The 17,717-nt window shown below is 39.6% G+C and overlaps 1 protein-coding gene across 1 annotated transcript in view; it reads left to right on the top strand.

The window, feature by feature from the left end:
- Positions 1-1,914: 1,914 nt before the first annotated feature.
- Positions 1,915-17,717, top strand: part of LOC306866083 (zinc finger SWIM domain-containing protein 6) — a 75,314-nt gene continuing 59,511 nt past the window's right edge. Inside the window, exon 1 of the mRNA XM_079411088.1 lies at positions 1,915-2,472. Coding sequence (XP_079267214.1) covers positions 2,046-2,472 — 427 coding nt within the window. The 5' untranslated portion in view covers positions 1,915-2,045. The remainder of the gene's footprint in view (positions 2,473-17,717) is intronic.

The raw sequence follows: 17,717 nt of genomic DNA, 5'->3' as shown, positions 1-17,717 counted from the left end.
AAATGACAGATGAGGGAAGCTCAAATTGTGCGGACACTAATCTGAAATACATTGCATTGATCGGCTGGAGATTATACAACATCCCAGCAATGAGTTGCAATTAGTTACATCACATTTCTCAATCAATTAAACTTACCCTGAGGCCACACTTTTTAATATCACCGGTGAGACTCTTGCATGAAATTAAATTAGCGCTCTCTCTCGTTAGGTGGTACCTTCTCCTTTTGTAGTTTTATGACAGACACCGACTGTGGTCTTCAGATCTGTCTCTTGATCAGATGTAGTAGGAATCACCTGGAATGAAAATGAGGAGAGACTTTACCCTTCACGGACTGGAGTTAATTTGAACATCTGACTATAGCAAAGATAGGAGTTAAAACAGGTGAAATATGAACGATCTGCACAGAATGACTCTGGATTGACTGCTGAAATGTGGCATAAAGTTTGCTTGATTTCATCTTCAGGTTGTGTGAAGGATAACTCTCTCAGCAAACGTTTGATCCGTTTAAATTGGGAGCAAACCTTTTCCCTTTACACTGCACATTTAAGATTAATAGATCTCATTTATCTGTTTAGCAGAAGCCTTTAAACCAAAGCAGCATAAAAGATAAATGAAATTACTGTGTTGGATTCTGCAGCTACATTTGAGCAAGGGAAGAAATATTTAGAATAGGGATGAATAATATCACTTATTTTCATTTCGATGTGGTAAAGGCCACACACTCACACACACACACACACACACACACACACACACACACACACACACACACACACACACACACACACACACACACACATACACATACACACACACACACACACACACACACACACACACACACACACATACACATACACACACACACACACACACACACAGGGTAAACGGCTTTGGTTGAGAATTTAGGATCATCGTTTAGACTATGAGTATGGCATCAATAAAACAAAACAAAAATCTAGAATAGAATTTAGAATAGAATTTATTGCAAAAAGTCTAGTAGTTTTGTGTTCTGTGAAAAACAATCAGTTAATCAATAATCTGTATATAATACAAATTGTTATTTATTTGTTAGAAAAGATTAAATAAAACCATGTTTTCAAAATAAAAAATAAATACAATTATATTTATTTTTCTTTGTCTTTATAATACCATACATACTATTTACTACTTTATTTTTGATGTACAACAAAATAGAAAAAAAGTAAATTAAATAGAACCAATATATTTTTTGGGGAAAATGATAAATTATATATCATTCTTACATTACACACACACACACACACACACACACACACACACACACACACACACACACACACACACACACACACAAACACATACATAAATATATATTATTTTGTCAAAAATTATTCATGTATAATTATATACATATATGTTTGTGTATATAATATATAGATTTTACTTGTCAAAATTGGATAAATATGTATTAATTATATAATTTAAATATATTTATAATATAATAAATAAATGTAAAAAAGAATTAATTATATAAAATGCATTAATTTATATAAATATAATTATCTATCTATCTATCTATCTATCTATGTATTTTTTGACAAATAAAAGCTTCTAATAATGAACATGTTGTCTTTATAATAACATGCATGCTGTATAGGGGGTTTTGACAGCTTGTGTAGGACGCAGATCTCGTACGCTATTCATATTTACATGCCTGTTTTTTAATTTTCTCTAATAGCTACGATTTCTGTTTTTCTTTCATTCGTGTGTGGACGGCGTTCCCAAGCTCTCATGCCTCTTCCTGTTGTGAACTTCTGACACTCATTATGACTCCAGCAAGGATTCCGCCTTCCATGCCTTTTTTAGCACGGCTGTAGACGCGCAGGCCACGCCCCTTGCTTATTTTGTCTACACAAAGGCTCCGAAGCCCCGCCCTTTTGACCAAATAAGTCCAGGCTGTCCATACACGGAGAACAATCGATGCGCGTCGCAACCTTTTCCTTTCCTCATCCCGTTTATATAGTACGGCGACTTCCGCCCTTGCCGTTAAAGCAGTGCGATCATGGCGGAGCGCGTTCAGCAGCCCCCAGCTAAACGGTTCTGCTGCCGACCCGGGTATAGTACGACGTGTAGACAGGGGCAGCGAGCCGGTGGAACGGTATGCGGCGGTTCTGGTTCAGGCCAAGGGGGATCCAGCAAAACCCAGAGCCCCGAGACGCTCCTGGACATTGCAGCGCGGAAAGTAGCGGAGAAGTGGCCGTTCCAACGGGTGGAGGAGCGTTTCGAGCGCATCCCGGAGCCCGTACAGCGGCGGATCGTGTACTGGTCTTTCCCGAGGAGCGAACGGGAGATCTGCATGTATTCCTCGTTCAACACTGGCGGAGAGGAGAGCGCGTCTAGCGGGGAGAACGTAGACGAGACGCGGTTACCGTTCCGCCGCGGCATCGCATTGCTGGAGAGCGGCTGTGTGGACAACGTATTACAAGTCGGTGAGTGTGGATGTAAACCCGCGGCTTGGAAAACGTTTAAATCTACCGATTCCAGTCGAATGTCGTTTAAAAGAGGAACACGAGTCGAATGAAAAGGACTATTGAATTAACGGCGAACAAAGGGAGGAATACAACGGGTTTAAATCTCTCGACAGGGTGCCGGTGATGTCGTTTCGCACTTTTAGACACCGAGCTCCGGTTTATCGATGCGTTCTGGGAACGAATACACCGCAGCGCTTCTGTATCTGCGCGAGATAAACAGCGCGGAAGTGCAGCTCGACGCCTGTCGCTCATCCATTCAGCGTTTAAACCACATTTTGTAGACTTTTTCGTTATTCTTTCACCTCGGACTTGTTTTGTAGTTCGACTTTAGTCGGTGTAGCGACACATTAATCGTGTGTTTTTTCGTAAAGCGATTGAAATGTCACATCTTCCGAAGCTTGTCTGGTCTGTTTATTTTTCTGAAGTGAAAGCGCGAGGAGGAGTCAAGACTGTAGTAAGACTGCTGGATGTAGAGCTGTCATGTCAACTAAAATAGCAGGAATAGACGCGAATATTTGTTGTTATTGCAGACAAGACCCTGACTCTTGTTTTTAGCAGCGAAACACCGCTGGGTTTTGTGTTTAGTGGGTGCGCATATCAAATAGCCCTATTGAAATTGGCACTTTGTTCCCATTTTCATGTTCGTTTGTGTCTTTTCAGCTTTCCGTCACCCTCCAAAAGGAAGGGAAACAAAAGCTGCTTTTTATTTTCTTTCAGTGCTTGTTAAATGGAAAAGATTTGGGAAAGGGGTGGGAGGAATGGCGATTTAAAGACGCAGCGCCTTTATTTATTTTTAAACGTCTCCTAATTATATGCAGACGTTCCGGCTGACCCTCGTGACGTCAGCGTGCGCCTAAAATTGTCAAAGTAGCTCCGAACGCGATATTCAGCTCTGGCATGTAGTGATTCACCCGCTTTGTTGTTTAGCAACTTTATCCACCGTTGTTTTTAAAGTGCCCACAATTGATTCCGCAGCTCTCCGCCCTTTGGAAACAATTCAAGATTTTAATCACATTAGTGCCTTTGCTTAATTCGAATTGTAATGCAATCAGCGGACGTAATTTTCTGTATAACCATTCCCCCTCTCCTCCACGTCTGTAGCCCGCAAGAGAAGAGGTGCCTCAGCTGGGCTCTGTGCCCTCACCCTTCAGCCAAAATGGGTTTGTGCTCTCAGGGAAACGCACACACTGGCCTATGTGTGTCTTCCCTGCCCGGAGCCTCTCGAGTGGACTGGCTGTCTTGGAAGATCAAGGGCTCTTGCCCTTTTTCCAACAGGCTACGTGGAGCTCTCTGCTTTTGATTCCACTTTTTCCCTTTGTGTGCGCCTCATTCCGAGCTCCGGCGATGGGAAATGACAAGCCTGCGTGCACGGGGAGGGTTTCTTGGCTGATTGCATCCCAGTATGGAATGCTCTGCAAAAATAAAGCCAAGCGGCGATAAATAAAAGATGCAATCTTGCGACGCAGGCAGGGCCGGGGGGGTTGCTTCCAGCAGACCCGGATTAGCCCCGATAGGTAGAGCTCACCGTGACGAATGAGCCGAGACTGAATTCCGGACAGGAATTTGTTTTCCTTTCTGTCATATGCAGGGGGAGGGGATGCAATAAAGCGATATATTTCTCATAAATATGGCCGTGGCATCCCTCGGCTGGCACTTGGCCACCATACTCTATATTTACATACCAAGGGCATCCGAGCAGCCCTCCTCTTTTAGCGCACACAGGGAATGTTTATCGCATTACAGGATATGTAGATGGTACATGCAGCACTGATCTTGGGGGGAAAGTGTGTGTGTGTTTTCATGAACAATTTGGCTGAAGCACACTGCTGTGGAAAAGCAGGCGATATAGCTCTGGGTTGCAATTGAAGTAGAAGTTATGCATTTATTACCAGTGCGTATGCATCTATTGCTGCGACTTGCGTCGTATTGATCACCCAGAGCCCGAAAGGTCACTGGGTTCAAGTTCAACCCCCTTCTTTCCAGCCTTGTGTTGTGTTTCCATCTGTTATGACTTTATTAGGCTGCCTATCGGTGATCCTATTAGCTTATAATCTGTCTTTTGCTTGCGATATGTTTGCCAATATGCTCAGCTGTTAAAGATCAATCGGAATTAACCGCAAATACCATGTGATGCATGTCGGTGATGTGCTGTTTGATGTGTAATAACAATACCGAGGTGCGCCGCTGCAAAGGTCTACATGGTATATGTCAGTACTTTCAGTTGGCGTAATAACTTGACAGTTAAATCTCAAAGCGACTTAGTCATGTCATTTTCCATTAATATAGCTCGAGTCAGGACATTTTGCGGCGTGTTCTCGGAAATACTGGAGGTTTTTTGACATTCTTGCATTGATGTTAATGGCAGAACCATATGTGGGTCCCAGAGGTGTATTGATCAGATGAAGAAGACGGTGTCATAGCTGCGTAATGATATAACGGGACAGAATAAACTGATTTGTTTATTGATTGTGCATCAGAGGAGACACACATTTCCATCAGCCTTATTAACCCAGAAAGGGTGTGTGTGTGTGTGTAAGTGTGTAAAGAAGGAAAAATAGAGCCCTGCACATGCCGTAATGTGTGTTCTAGCTCAGTGAGCCAGTGGAAAGAAAAGCCTTATGCCCGTTAACATTTCTGCCATTCATACACAGAAGTGCAAAATTTAAGATGTACAACTTAAATCTTGCATGAGGCTGTTGCTTTTGGGGCCTGTCAGAAATGCCATGTGGAAGAGAGCGTTGCTGAGTGTTTAACGGTTTGGTAGATTCGAGGTCAGTGTGCCGGTGTAATTGCTTTATGATGCTTTATAAGATGTGTGACGTGTCTGTAAAACTGCTGATGCTTTTTCTACCTTCCTTAACACACATTCGAGATGTTTTGGAGGAAGAGACCAAGATTTTCCTCTTTTATTTTTCTAATTTTCACTCAGAAACTGCTAGTAAATTTCACAAATAATTAAAATTATTTGTGACCGCAAGCACCATGGAATTAAACAAAATTTAAAGACTGAAATATTTAAACATGCTTGAATAGTCTTTACTTAATTTTTAATTAATTTATTTAAAATGATAGTTTTTATAGAAGAAATTGAGTTGAAATATGTAAATTAATTGATTGGTAATGGACTTGGCATGCTATAATACTACCATTCCCGCAGGATATAGCTAAGTTGTGAATATACACATTTTTTGTATGCATACAATTGTCACAATGCAACGTGGTTGACTTGATATTCTGTGATATTCCATTTCTTTACTTATTTAATAAGACTGCAAAAATCAAGTCAATGTTTACTCAAAATTGGATTTAAAATGCAAAAGAACAGTTTATTTCTACAGTACAGAAGAGTACATACTACAATGTGAAAAGTTCATTAAATGCATTCTGTTTCACATTCTATTTTTCAAAGAGAAGTATTTCATGGATAACAAGCTAATATAAAATATCAACTGTGGTTGACATGATATTCAGCTGAACCGAAAGTCCTAGTTTTTAACATCTCTTTCAGTCAGTTTATTTCTAAGATGCTTACTACAATGCATACTACAATGTTACTTTCACAGCATATGTTTTAAAAACAGAAAGCAGTATTTCATAATATTTCTTTACAAATGCAGATGTGTCAGAAATGCTGCGTATTGTTTTATGTGAGTTTTTTTTAAATATTGTTTTAGCTCAGCATTATATCAGATTACATGGTCTTGCCGTAAACGCGATGTTTTCCGCAGCAGCTTTGAGAAGTCAGATTGACAGTAAGCTACAGATTTGCACCATGTATTGAAAGTTAGCGCTCCACCCACGATGATCTTTGATGTAGTAGTTTGTGGTGGAGGGCGTAAGCTCTGCTCTCTGCTGCAGGGTCTGCTATAATATTAGACTGTAGTTTCTTCACATGTCACATGCTTCAGTTAAAAATCTACCAGAGCTTTATTACCAGCATTACCAGTCATATAAAAACCCAGCGATTCATTCTTGTGGAATTCAGCCTGTTCTGGAGATTTGGAGAGCTACGTTGCGAAATATCACATCATAACAAAGTGCATTTTGACTTCATTGTGAAGTTTAGCCTGAATGTTACATTCCAAACTACTGCTGTGACCCAAAGCACTCGGTTTCAGCTAAACTAGAAACCTGCAGTTGTCAGATGAAAGCTAGTCTTCCTAGTTTGGATGCTAGGTTGAACTCATATGTTTACATGCATGACAGACTATTCGACAAAGCAAAGATGGAGGATTCTGGCATTGAGCGAGCTCCTGTGCTCATCCATTCTCGGGAGAAGTTTGTTTTTGTGAGTTGTAATGCGTAATGATGTGATATGCATTTAAGTGATGTTGGTCAGAAAGTGGACTTGCTCGGCATCTTCATATTTCTTTCTATCTTTTCACTCACCAATGAAGATAGGAAGCTTTTATAGTACCAAAAAAGATGCATTAGGTGTTTAATCGATGCTTTGTGTTTTAGTGTTCTCATGCTGTCACAGAGAATGATGGGAGATATAGTTTTGCCTCGTAGACTGGTAAACATTTTCTGGCAAGCTTGTAAAAGTTAAAATCCACAGTGAAAGCAATATTAGCGAGCTTCTGATTTGAGGAGTTTGCAATGCTTTATTTTATTTCAAAATGTTAAAATTCTAATTCAAAATGAAAACATAATTATGATCAATATCAGTGATCTTGTGTTTGATGAATTTTCAGTGCTCGGTGAACTTCCAGTTTGATTTTTATGATTTGTGATGACGAGAATCATAAATGAATCAATTATATGTTGAAATGAGTAAATGAATAAATATGTAGCGTTTTATTTTATTTTAATAGGCGTCAATATCAGTGAGCTTCTGATTGGATTGCTCTGATTTTTAAAAAAATCTAAATCTCTTTATGAATTTGAGGTGCGTTATTTGATTTTAATAGACGTCAAAATGTTCAAATTAAAAGTCACAATGAAAATGCTCAATATCAGCAGCTTCTGACTTGATTTCTGTGATGTCATAATAAGAATCAGAAATGGTTTATGAAGCTACAGTGCTTTGTTTTATTTTAAAACCGTCATTTTCATGCTTATTTTTGTTTTATAATGTGAAACAGACTCTAATTTTTGTTGTGAAATGTAAATAAATGTAGACCTGTGACTGCACATACTATGTGCAAGTTGTTCATTTTGATGCTTAATATGTGCAGATTTAACTATTTATTGAATTTTGGAATCTTCGAGCACATTGCTTTTACTGCTACTTGAGGTCGTAGAGATTTTACCCTGGTAAAGGGGGTTTGCGGCTGTAGTAAAACCCCTTTGTGAGATAAATGAAGTGCATCCAGTAAGCAGTCGGCAGTCATTTTCTGTAGCGTTTGACCTTGTTCTGGAGGATTGTAGTGTTTCTCGGTATGGTAATATCTGCACGCACTTCAGTTTGAGAGCGGCATCACGGTCAAGTATCTGGAGAGGATCAAGGAGTCTCCACAGGATCACAGAGCAACGACAGGCTGCCCTTATATCATTATTTAATAGCCACCCTTCCTGTTCCTCCCTGTATTATTTTGTAGCGTAGAACTAAAGTAAGATGTTACTCAGTAGCCACTTGCGTATGCGTCTCAGACCATGATTGACTGGAATGTTCTCCGCTTCCCAGCATCTACATACTTGAGCAGCATCCAGTGCCCTGGACGGGTGGAGTTTAGTCACATGGCCGTGGGCCCTCTTTAAATGAATAATATGGCTATCTTAGATCTCACCAACAACCAAACATGGTTCCAACTACTGGTTTTGAAATGGGTTTCAGAAAGAAAAAAATGTGCACGTTTGCATTTTTAATGCTATTTGAAATCAAGTTCTATTTTTGAAATCAATAGTTTTTTCAGTCTCAGTGTAAAGTTTAGCATGCATGCATCCTTACTATTTATGGGTTGTACAAAAAGGCTGTTGCTTTATTCTCCTGCATGCCTTTGCATTTGTTCTCCTGTTTAAAATGCATATGCAGTCAACAATGAAGAACTATTAATAAATGTAAAATTTAATTGTTTTAATGTTGAATTTTATTTTGCATTAATTCATGTTTGTTTTTTAGTATCTTAATATTAAAACAGCATGAAATGATAGAAAAATTTAAATAAGAAATGTCACCATCTTCAGTTTGAGATGCATAATGTGATAAACACTGAACCCTTTTTTCATTTAATTATTTATTTATTAATTAGTTCAGTATGTTACCATTATTTAATGCATTGGGCTGAACTTTTTTTTTTATGTTTATTTATTTTGCATTAATTCATTTTTGGTTAATAATGCATTAAAGTTAATTTATATAGTTAGAACTATTACAAAAGTGATGAATGAAAAAATTCTTTATTAATAAATTATATCGTAATAGATTGTAATATACATATGCATCAGCAATGAACAAAAGTTTATTTATTTGTTATGTTAATTTTAATTGTTTTAATTTTTAATGTGTATTTATGTTGGTTTACATTGTGTGTTTACTATACATTAATGTTAATTTATACAGCTTGAAATAACATGAAAAACATAAAAATTTACATTAACCTAGTGTATATGCGCTCCATCTGTGCATATGGTGTTGTCATATAAAATTTGACTGCCCTGCGAATACCTTTTGAATCTGACTCCGTTATTAATCTGAGGGGTTAGAGTGCGTTCTGCTCCTTATGGAGTTCTCCAGAGTTTCTGTGTTGACGTGCAGCAGTACAGCCCTCGTCTGTCAACATACTGAAGCTATAGGTGTTTGTAGACGGCATAAGATTTTTTTTGGGGGGATTGTGCTCAGGCCTGAATGAAGACACCTCGCCCTCATTCGCCTGTCATTGTTTCCATTCATTGCCTGAATCAATCTGTTCAGCTAAAGATAATGGCTGATCATTGAAATGCATGGCATAAGCGAAGCATTTAGTGTACTGAATGAAGCTGTTGACATGTTTTTCTGTGCATTCATCGGGTGTTTATCAGCATTGCTTTAAATGCAAATGGAATTCAATGCTGTTTGTACAGAAGCAATTTTTATTCATGTGGCAGTGATTCAGGAGCTGTATTGAGCTGAAGTAGAGAGTTCAAGCACATGAACCCGAGGCTGCAGTCAGTGATTTCAAAAGGTTATGCCTTAGTTGTCTTTGAGAGGCTTTGAATATCTAACTAAGCTAGTGGCTTGAGACTGAGAGAAAGTATTTTGGACTTTAGTATTTTAGCAATTGAGATTTATAGTAAATAGGATGTTTTCTACATTGACTTACTGCTAAATGGAAAGCCTAGTGCTTACTGTATGCTGTAGATGCATTATGCAATAAAACCATTTCTGATAGTAGTATGACACACACACTTGTCATGTGTTTAGTTGGCACTTGGCAACACAATATGGTTCAGTACGTTAATGCATTGGATATCATGAACTGGCAATAAACTAATTTTTATTTATTTACTTATTAACATATGGAACTAAACAGTTGAATTGGGTGTCAATAGTTTTCATTTTCAATTATTGTATTAATAATTGTGGTATTTTTATAATGTTTATTCATGATTGTTTATAATACATTACTATTCATTTACACAGCCTGAAATAATCTAATTAGATGAATAATTGCTATTCATTTGATTTCATGTTAGCTGTTGCATTAACTAACGTTAACCATATTGTAATTCAGCATGTGACATCTGATTCTTCGCTTGAAAAATATTGTTTCACGTTTGTGTAAAAATGTATTTTTGCAGACTAATCAAACTGTTGTTTATTGTATACCTCGTCGGTTAATAGATTTTTTTAAATGTTTTTGAAAGAATTCTGTAATGCTCAGTTTTTGCCTCTAAATATTTTTCTGCATTTTTTTCCAGGATTCTTTGATAAAAAGAAAGTTCACCCCAACTTTTCAATGGTAGTGTATCACAGTTTCCACAAATATATTAAATGGCAAAAACAGTTTTCATCTTAGATACTAGGAAATGTTTCTTGAGCAGTAAATCTGTATATTAGAATGATTTCTGAAGGATCATGTGACACTGAAGACTGGAGTAATGATGCTGAAAATACAGCTTTGCATCACAGAAATAAATTCCATTTGAAAACATATTCAAATAGAAAATGGTTATTTTAAATTGGAATAATATTTCAGAATATTACTGCTTTTACTGTATTTTTGATCAAATAAATGCAGCCTTGATGAAGATAAAATGCATATCCTGCAGAAACGGTAACAACACACAAACGTGCTTCCCCTTTAAGAGCCTTTCTGTACTAACCTTTGGGCAAGGAGCATGGGAAGTCTAAATATTATTAGCTCATACTCTGGTTTGTTTCATAGGGAGGCGTTTGAAGGAGGAGCGAGCGTCTTTAATTGCTTTTAGGGCCGCAGCTGTATGGTTTTTTTTGTTAGTTAATATTTAGTTAATCTCTAGACTCCAGACCTGCGGGAGAGTTTTCCAGCACCTCTTCATCCATCTTGCTCTGATCTGTATTCCTCCAGCACCATTAACCTTCACTGAGGGTGAGGAAGAGGGGGGCGAGGAGTCGAGTTTGTGGGGGCAGGGATACCGAGGACTCTCTCCGCTCTGTTTGTTTTTCATTACACACCTCTACGCCCGGCCCCGCTCTCCTGGCCTGCGTTTGCAGCAGACATCAGGGCTCACCGCAGGTCCATACGGCACCGGGCCCTATAAAAAGGCTCAAACGTCGGGGCCCAGTATTCCCGAATGCAGGGAATTACCTCAAAAGCCAGATTGCCTGTCCTGTCCCTAATCCAGGCTACAGCGAGACACTGGCAGCGGATCTGGATTCGGACGGAAACCCCGAAGCGCGCTGACGCACAAACCGGGTGATTCGCACAGGGGAACGGGCCGTCGGATCTCGCGACCTCTCGCGCTCCATATGTTGACTTCTACGAGGGACGGCGAGCGGGTTGTTTGTCCCGAACCCGATCGGTCTTCATTATCTAGGCCGCAGCTGAGACCTGGAAACAGCGTGGTGATGAATGAGACCTTTAAGCTCACATTAATAGCCAAGTATTGCTCATAAGGAGCTTTAGATTGGTGCTCGCTGCTTGATTGGTGCGTCGCTCGCCGCTAATGTCTTTGTGTGTCTTTGAAGAGCGTTTCGAGTGCTTGTGCTGCTTTTAGAATGATAAAGCCACTATTTTGCGTGTTTTAGGTCGCTCAGAGGCCTCTAGATTGGTAAAGTGCTGCAGGCTTTGACATGTAGAGTCCATAGAGGGTCTGCATGTAATGTTAGCAAGTTTTGTCATCATTTACACATCCTCAAGCTCCAAAAATGGCAAAAAGCAGCATAGAAGTAGTTCGTATGCAGTTTATCTGAAGATACGTGAACATTTTTTTCAGAAGAACAGACCTAGTTCTGCTGCGTCTGTTGCACATGCTTGTATTTATACTTGACGTTGGAGCAGATCATCTTTTTTTTCTAGTCATAGCTATTTTTCTACTCATTTTGATGAAAATATCCTTTACGCTGCCGGTTAAATGTTTGGGGTCAGTAAGATTTTCTTTTTTAAAGAAATGTATTTTATTCAGCAAAGACATTTATTATAATGTCAATAAAAATTGTTATTTCAGATATATGCTGTTCTTTTTAACTTGCTGTTTATCAAAGAAAAATCCAGTTTCCACAAAATATTAGATGTTTTCAACATTGATAATAATCAGGACTGTTTCTTGAGCAGTAAATCAGTATATTAGAATGATATCTGAAGGGTCGTGTGACACTGAAGACTGGAGTAATGATGCTGAAAATTCAGCTTTGCATCGCAGGGATAAATTGCATCTTAAAATATAATCAAATAGAAGACAGTAATTTTAAATTGTAATAGTTTTACTGTTTTTGATCAAATAACTGCAGCCTTGGTGAGCATAAAAAGAGCCTAAACATTAAATTTTACACACCATTGACTTTTGAATGTCAGTGTAAATGTAATAATTTTCATCATGTCATATTCATTCATTTTAGTCCGTTTGATCTCATTAATTATTTGGACAAAAAATAACAAATGTAGATTCTCTTAGTTCATTCATTGTCTGTTTGCCGAGAGAATGTCTTCACAAAGTGATGAACAAATTCTGACTAGTGCGTAATAATAAAGTGCTTTAGTTTACCGGTTTCACGAACTCGAGTGGGTCAATCCTCATCATTATTTTTTGTATGGAAAGAGCAGCTTTAGCATTCTGCTTAATATCTCCTTTAGTGTTTCACAGAGGAAATAAAAGAACGCATGTCTGAGGGCGAGTAAATAATCACGTGATTTTAATTTGTAGGCGCTCTCTCTCTTTAAAGAGCTCAGCTGTGAGCGTGTAGAGGAGGAGCTCGGCGCGTTTGATGGTGATATAGCGGGCTGTGGCAGAGGGGCTGTTATTTCCCTTGTTTTTCTTCTCTTTTGTCTAAGCATGGTTAACCTGACCACGGAGCAGAGCTAGCAGCTGTGCTCCTGACGATCAGTTTCAAAAGCAAACCCGGGTCACCACTTATCCACCATTTCCTGCTGCAGCTCCCCCTTCTGGGACCCATGTGCTGGATAGACTTACACACACACACACCTCCTCCTCCGCCCCTGCCTTCCGTCTGCTCACCGGCTCTAATGAGCTATGAAGAACAGGACGCCGAGAGTTTAACCTTCCCGTTCAAACGGCCCGTCTTTAGGTAAACAAAACAAACGCAGGCTCCTTCAGGGGCCGCACATGCTCGCACAGGCCCTTCGTGCCCCGTGTGAATCGCTGTTGTTGATTCAACGCCTCGCCCATCTCAGTCTCACCCTTCAGCCACCCCATCAAGAAATGAGCGCCAGTGGGTGCGAGAACCAGTAGATCCTGAAGTCAAACAGGTTGAAATGGATCACGAAGCGCAGGCCTGGTGACGCGCCGCACGAGATGAACGTAGGCTATTTGGCATGAGCGCTTGGCAGAAGTGTGTGTTGGGAGTCGCAGCGGATTGAACGTGAATCACATATGGGCCCGTTTACTTGCTTAATGCATGTTTCTGGTTTTGTGAACGATTCATCAGTTATTCACAAAAATGCTCTTGTTATTGTAATCTTTCCTTACTTTCCTTATTAGCTGCGTCAACAATCAGTCATGCTTTTTCATTCCCTCCCCTGTTGCCAGTGTTATTTTAGAATTATTCATGTACTTTTGTAGTTATTTATGTTTTAGTTTTTTTTATATTTATTTGTAACTTGATTTTATTTTATTTGAGTTTTAATTTGACATTTTAGTACTTAAAAAGGTCAAATTTCTAATTTAAGTTTTAATCGTTTTAATTTCAGTTAACATAAATGACACTGGCTGAACATTTTTCATTATCCATTCAATTCTTGATGGATAAAATCATGTTTTTTGTCACTAAATGTTGTTTTACTCTCTAACCTGTGAGAAAACAGGAATAAAATGAGTTGTGAGCAACATTTCATGTTGACTTGAGGCTGCTTTTAGGGGGTATAATATTAAAATGTTATTGAATATGATGATAAATATGATGATAAAAATGGCTTGATTTGAATATCTGACTAAATATGATCATAGGCATCATATTTTATTTGTTATTTTTGTATATTTAATCAGATATTTTAATATATATATTAAAATATCTGATTAAATACGATTTAAAAATTTAATAAAATCTTTTTTTTTTGTCACTAAATGTTTTGTTTTACTCTAACTTTTTAGTGTTTAGGGCTCAGTATCCACTTTAAGGCTGTATTTAAGGGTACGCTATCAAAATATCTGATGAAATAGGGTCAGAGACGTGACGCTATGATGATTCTCTATGGCAGATGATATTGTTTTATTGTTTTCGTGTGTGTGCGGTGGCATGTTTTCCCATCAGGTTTTGAAATGAGGCTGCCAGACGGGGGAAATGGAAACGCTGCGGCACTGCGACGGCTCGATTTGCTTGCCGAGCCAGAGTATGCAAACTATTGACAGGCCTTTATCATTTTTATTTACTGGAGCGCGGGAGGCAGGAGTGTGTGTCAATTCGCTGGCAGAGCTCAAAACCGTCCGAGATTTATGGGTGCATAAGTAAGAAGAATGGATGGGTCCGACTTCCTCTGCTGAGCGCCTTCCAACGGCAGAATACGCCATAAATGACACGCATAGAACTGTGAGAATTGGGCGGCATCCATTAATTTAGTGTAGGTATTGACAATGCCTTGAAAACAGGGGGAAAGAGGCTAGTTGTGAACCGTAATAATAATGATTGTAATTCCATCCGTGAGCTGCGAGAAAAGCTACAAAACGGAATAGGATTCAGAAATGGTGTGCAGCATGACAAATCACCCGTGCCAGACCAAAAGGGTTACCAGTCTGTAAATTACACCCGGAGAAAGAAAACAAAAGCTTGGGAGCGTTTGGAAATGCATTTATTTTTTACGTCAGTTCACCAGCATGTAATCTGACTTACTCCTACAAGATGGAATTGTGCAAAATTGTTTGTAAAAGACACTGTGAGCCTTTGTTTGGTTTGTAGCCTCTTGCCTAACCTGAACGATTAGTCGTTGTGTTTGGGATGAAAGGTGAAGCCATCTGCGCATTAAGTTGACGTTAAGTGAATGAATTGTTCGAGACGTGCCGTAAGATAAGCGAACAAGTCATTCTTTGTGTTTGACTCAGCTACAAGCCTGCTTTTGTGCCTCGTAAGAGTTCAGAGCACCCCCATAAAACCAGCTAGTGAGTTAGTAACTGTCCAAACGTGGTTTGGAGTGGCTCATATCCTCTAAACGAGTTTTTCTGGATAAGGAGTCATTTAACACCAGGCCAGGAGTCTTTAAGAACTCCTCAGTAAGCATTTTCTCTCAGAAACACGAGTAATATGTTTAACGTTAAGGAAAATCGGTCTGCGGTTTTGCGACGGGACAGCCGCACTGGCATGGCAGCCGTTTGCAGTAAGTCTGCTGTGACTTTGACACGCTTTTAAAAAGTTCTTGAGCGGAGCACAGCTGTGCCGGCACTGATTGTCTCCACACACACACACACATACACACACTTGGCTGCCAGTAAGTGTGGGTGACGTTTGCATTACTAAGGTTTTGGCATGTTTGTCTCTGACAAGGTTAAAGTTTTAAATGGGCATTGTGTCACAGCACCCTGCATCTGTGGAGGAGAAACAGCTGAAATGCTCACATAATTAACTTTTGGAGATTCGGTGGTTATGAAAGGCAAAGGGCTATTTTTCTCTCAAGCATTGGGTCTTTGTTTTTGTTTCATTTTATGCTGCAGTCATGTCTCGTCGAAGCTGTTCACGTTCCCAGACTCAGAAGTTGCTCATTTTCTAAAGAGGATCTATGGGCGGCTGTGTTGTTGTTGATGGCAAAACTAGTTTTGTGTCTTTATGTATTTATGTCTTGTGTATTTATTTGTGTCTTTATGCTTTGAGGTTAATCTATATGCTAGGCTTTTAATTTTGAGAGCATTGCGAGCACACTGAGAATAATGGATCTGTTTGTGTTGTGCTCTGAATGACACATCGGACACAATTTATACGTTCTGACACAGTTTGTGCTAACACACCTCTGCCGATCACCAATACTGATACGATCTGGGCACGTCTTTGCAGAACGTCTTTGTTTGCTGTCGGTTTCTGCGGCGTCCTTCTGGGAAGTGGCCGCATGTGCCTCCAGCACTGATCACACACTGGGAATTAGGTCTGACACACACATGGCTGGTTGGCTCGCTCTCTCTCTCTCTCTCTCTCTCTCTCTCTCTCGCTCACTCAATCCGGGGGAGGAGGTGTGGAGGGGTGGAGCTTGGCAGCAGAATTCCTTCTTTGTGTTGCAGTTGTAGGCCTGGCTTTGTCTCGAATTTCATATCGGTTGATGTCGCAGACCGAGGACATGTGTGCTCGTTAGCTTTAAAAATGAGCCATGTGGCTAAAATGAGCAGCGCCACAATACCCATCTCCTTAGCCGTGTTCCAGCGGGCACAATGAGGGCTTGGCGTGACAGCCTGTCGCCATGCCACTCTACCCAATGGCTCCAGCTGCACGCTGGTCCCGTTCCCGCTATGCGAGAGGGCTTTTCCAGATGGAACAAGTCCACCTTCCACTTTCCCCTCAGACAGGAATGCGCCATCTCCCCGCTGGATCCGAGCTCAGGTTTTGGCCATTAACCTCTACAAACGAATGACAACTGGCTCTTTCTGATCAGCCCAAGTGGGAGCATATGTGGCGGGCCGCTCTTTCTTCTTCTACCGAACCAGAAGGATCGGACGTTGTTTATAACCTCCTTCCTTTGTCCGTGAGCCGATGCCGGCATGTGGTGCCAATTGAAAATCTTCTTCTGTCGTAATAACTCTTTCCAGTCAGCTTTGAACAAACTTCTTTGAAAAGTTTCTGCTAACAGGAAGTGCAGCTGGGTAGCTGGAGGCCGTTAAACGGACTGTTGAATATGACTGTCTTGACCGCCAAGGTGACGGATTCTTGTTCAAATTGGATTGTTTTTTTTTTTCTGCCTATTTATGCAGCCTGCACACCTGTTGGAGTTAAGAGGTCAAGGGTTTGTGCCCTGCCCCCAGTCTCTGAGCAGCAGCAAGTGTTCATTTGTGCAGGTGGAGCAGCTCCGGCGGCTCTCAAATGGTGCTGGGCAGTTGACTTTAAAGTGACAGACTGTTGACAGGTTTTACTCCAACTGCACATTGCTAACAGATAGCTTTAATTAACATGCCTGCTCGTTTAATAGCATTGGTGTTTTGTGAATTCCACTGTATTCCAATGTGTGTATGTGACTTTAAGTCCTTTTGAGGCGGTTCACTCTTTTTAATATTAATATAAATGAAATATTTAATATTTTAATATAAAAAATGTAAAATTATTTAATACATTTATTTATGAATTCAATTTATAATTTATACATTTAATTTATCAAATGTACTAATCCCTATTTTATCAACTGGTGTTACTTTACAATAACACATTGGCTCAACCTGTTTTTAAAAATGTTGAAATAAATTGACAGCTGTGTAGACAAAGTGTAAATATGTACATGTCAGTGTTGATCGATGTAATATTGACTTTAAACAACTTAATTCCAAACAGAGATCTGTAGGCACAACTATAAACACAAGCTCTTTCCAGCTAATATCACCATCAGCCAGTGTTTGCATGTTAAATATTGTTTCCTCCAAGTTTCTGTTATCTGGTCTGTTACAGCTGCAGTCTCCATTCATATTTTCATTGTTAAAAAATGTATTTGGCTTTTTACAGCATT

This window comes from Barbus barbus (genome assembly GCF_936440315.1).
Source record: "Barbus barbus genome assembly, chromosome: 47".
Classification (NCBI taxonomy): domain Eukaryota; kingdom Metazoa; phylum Chordata; class Actinopteri; order Cypriniformes; family Cyprinidae; genus Barbus; species Barbus barbus.
The sequence above is the reverse complement of the archived record's forward strand: the minus strand, read 5'-3'. Positions and strand labels throughout refer to the sequence as shown.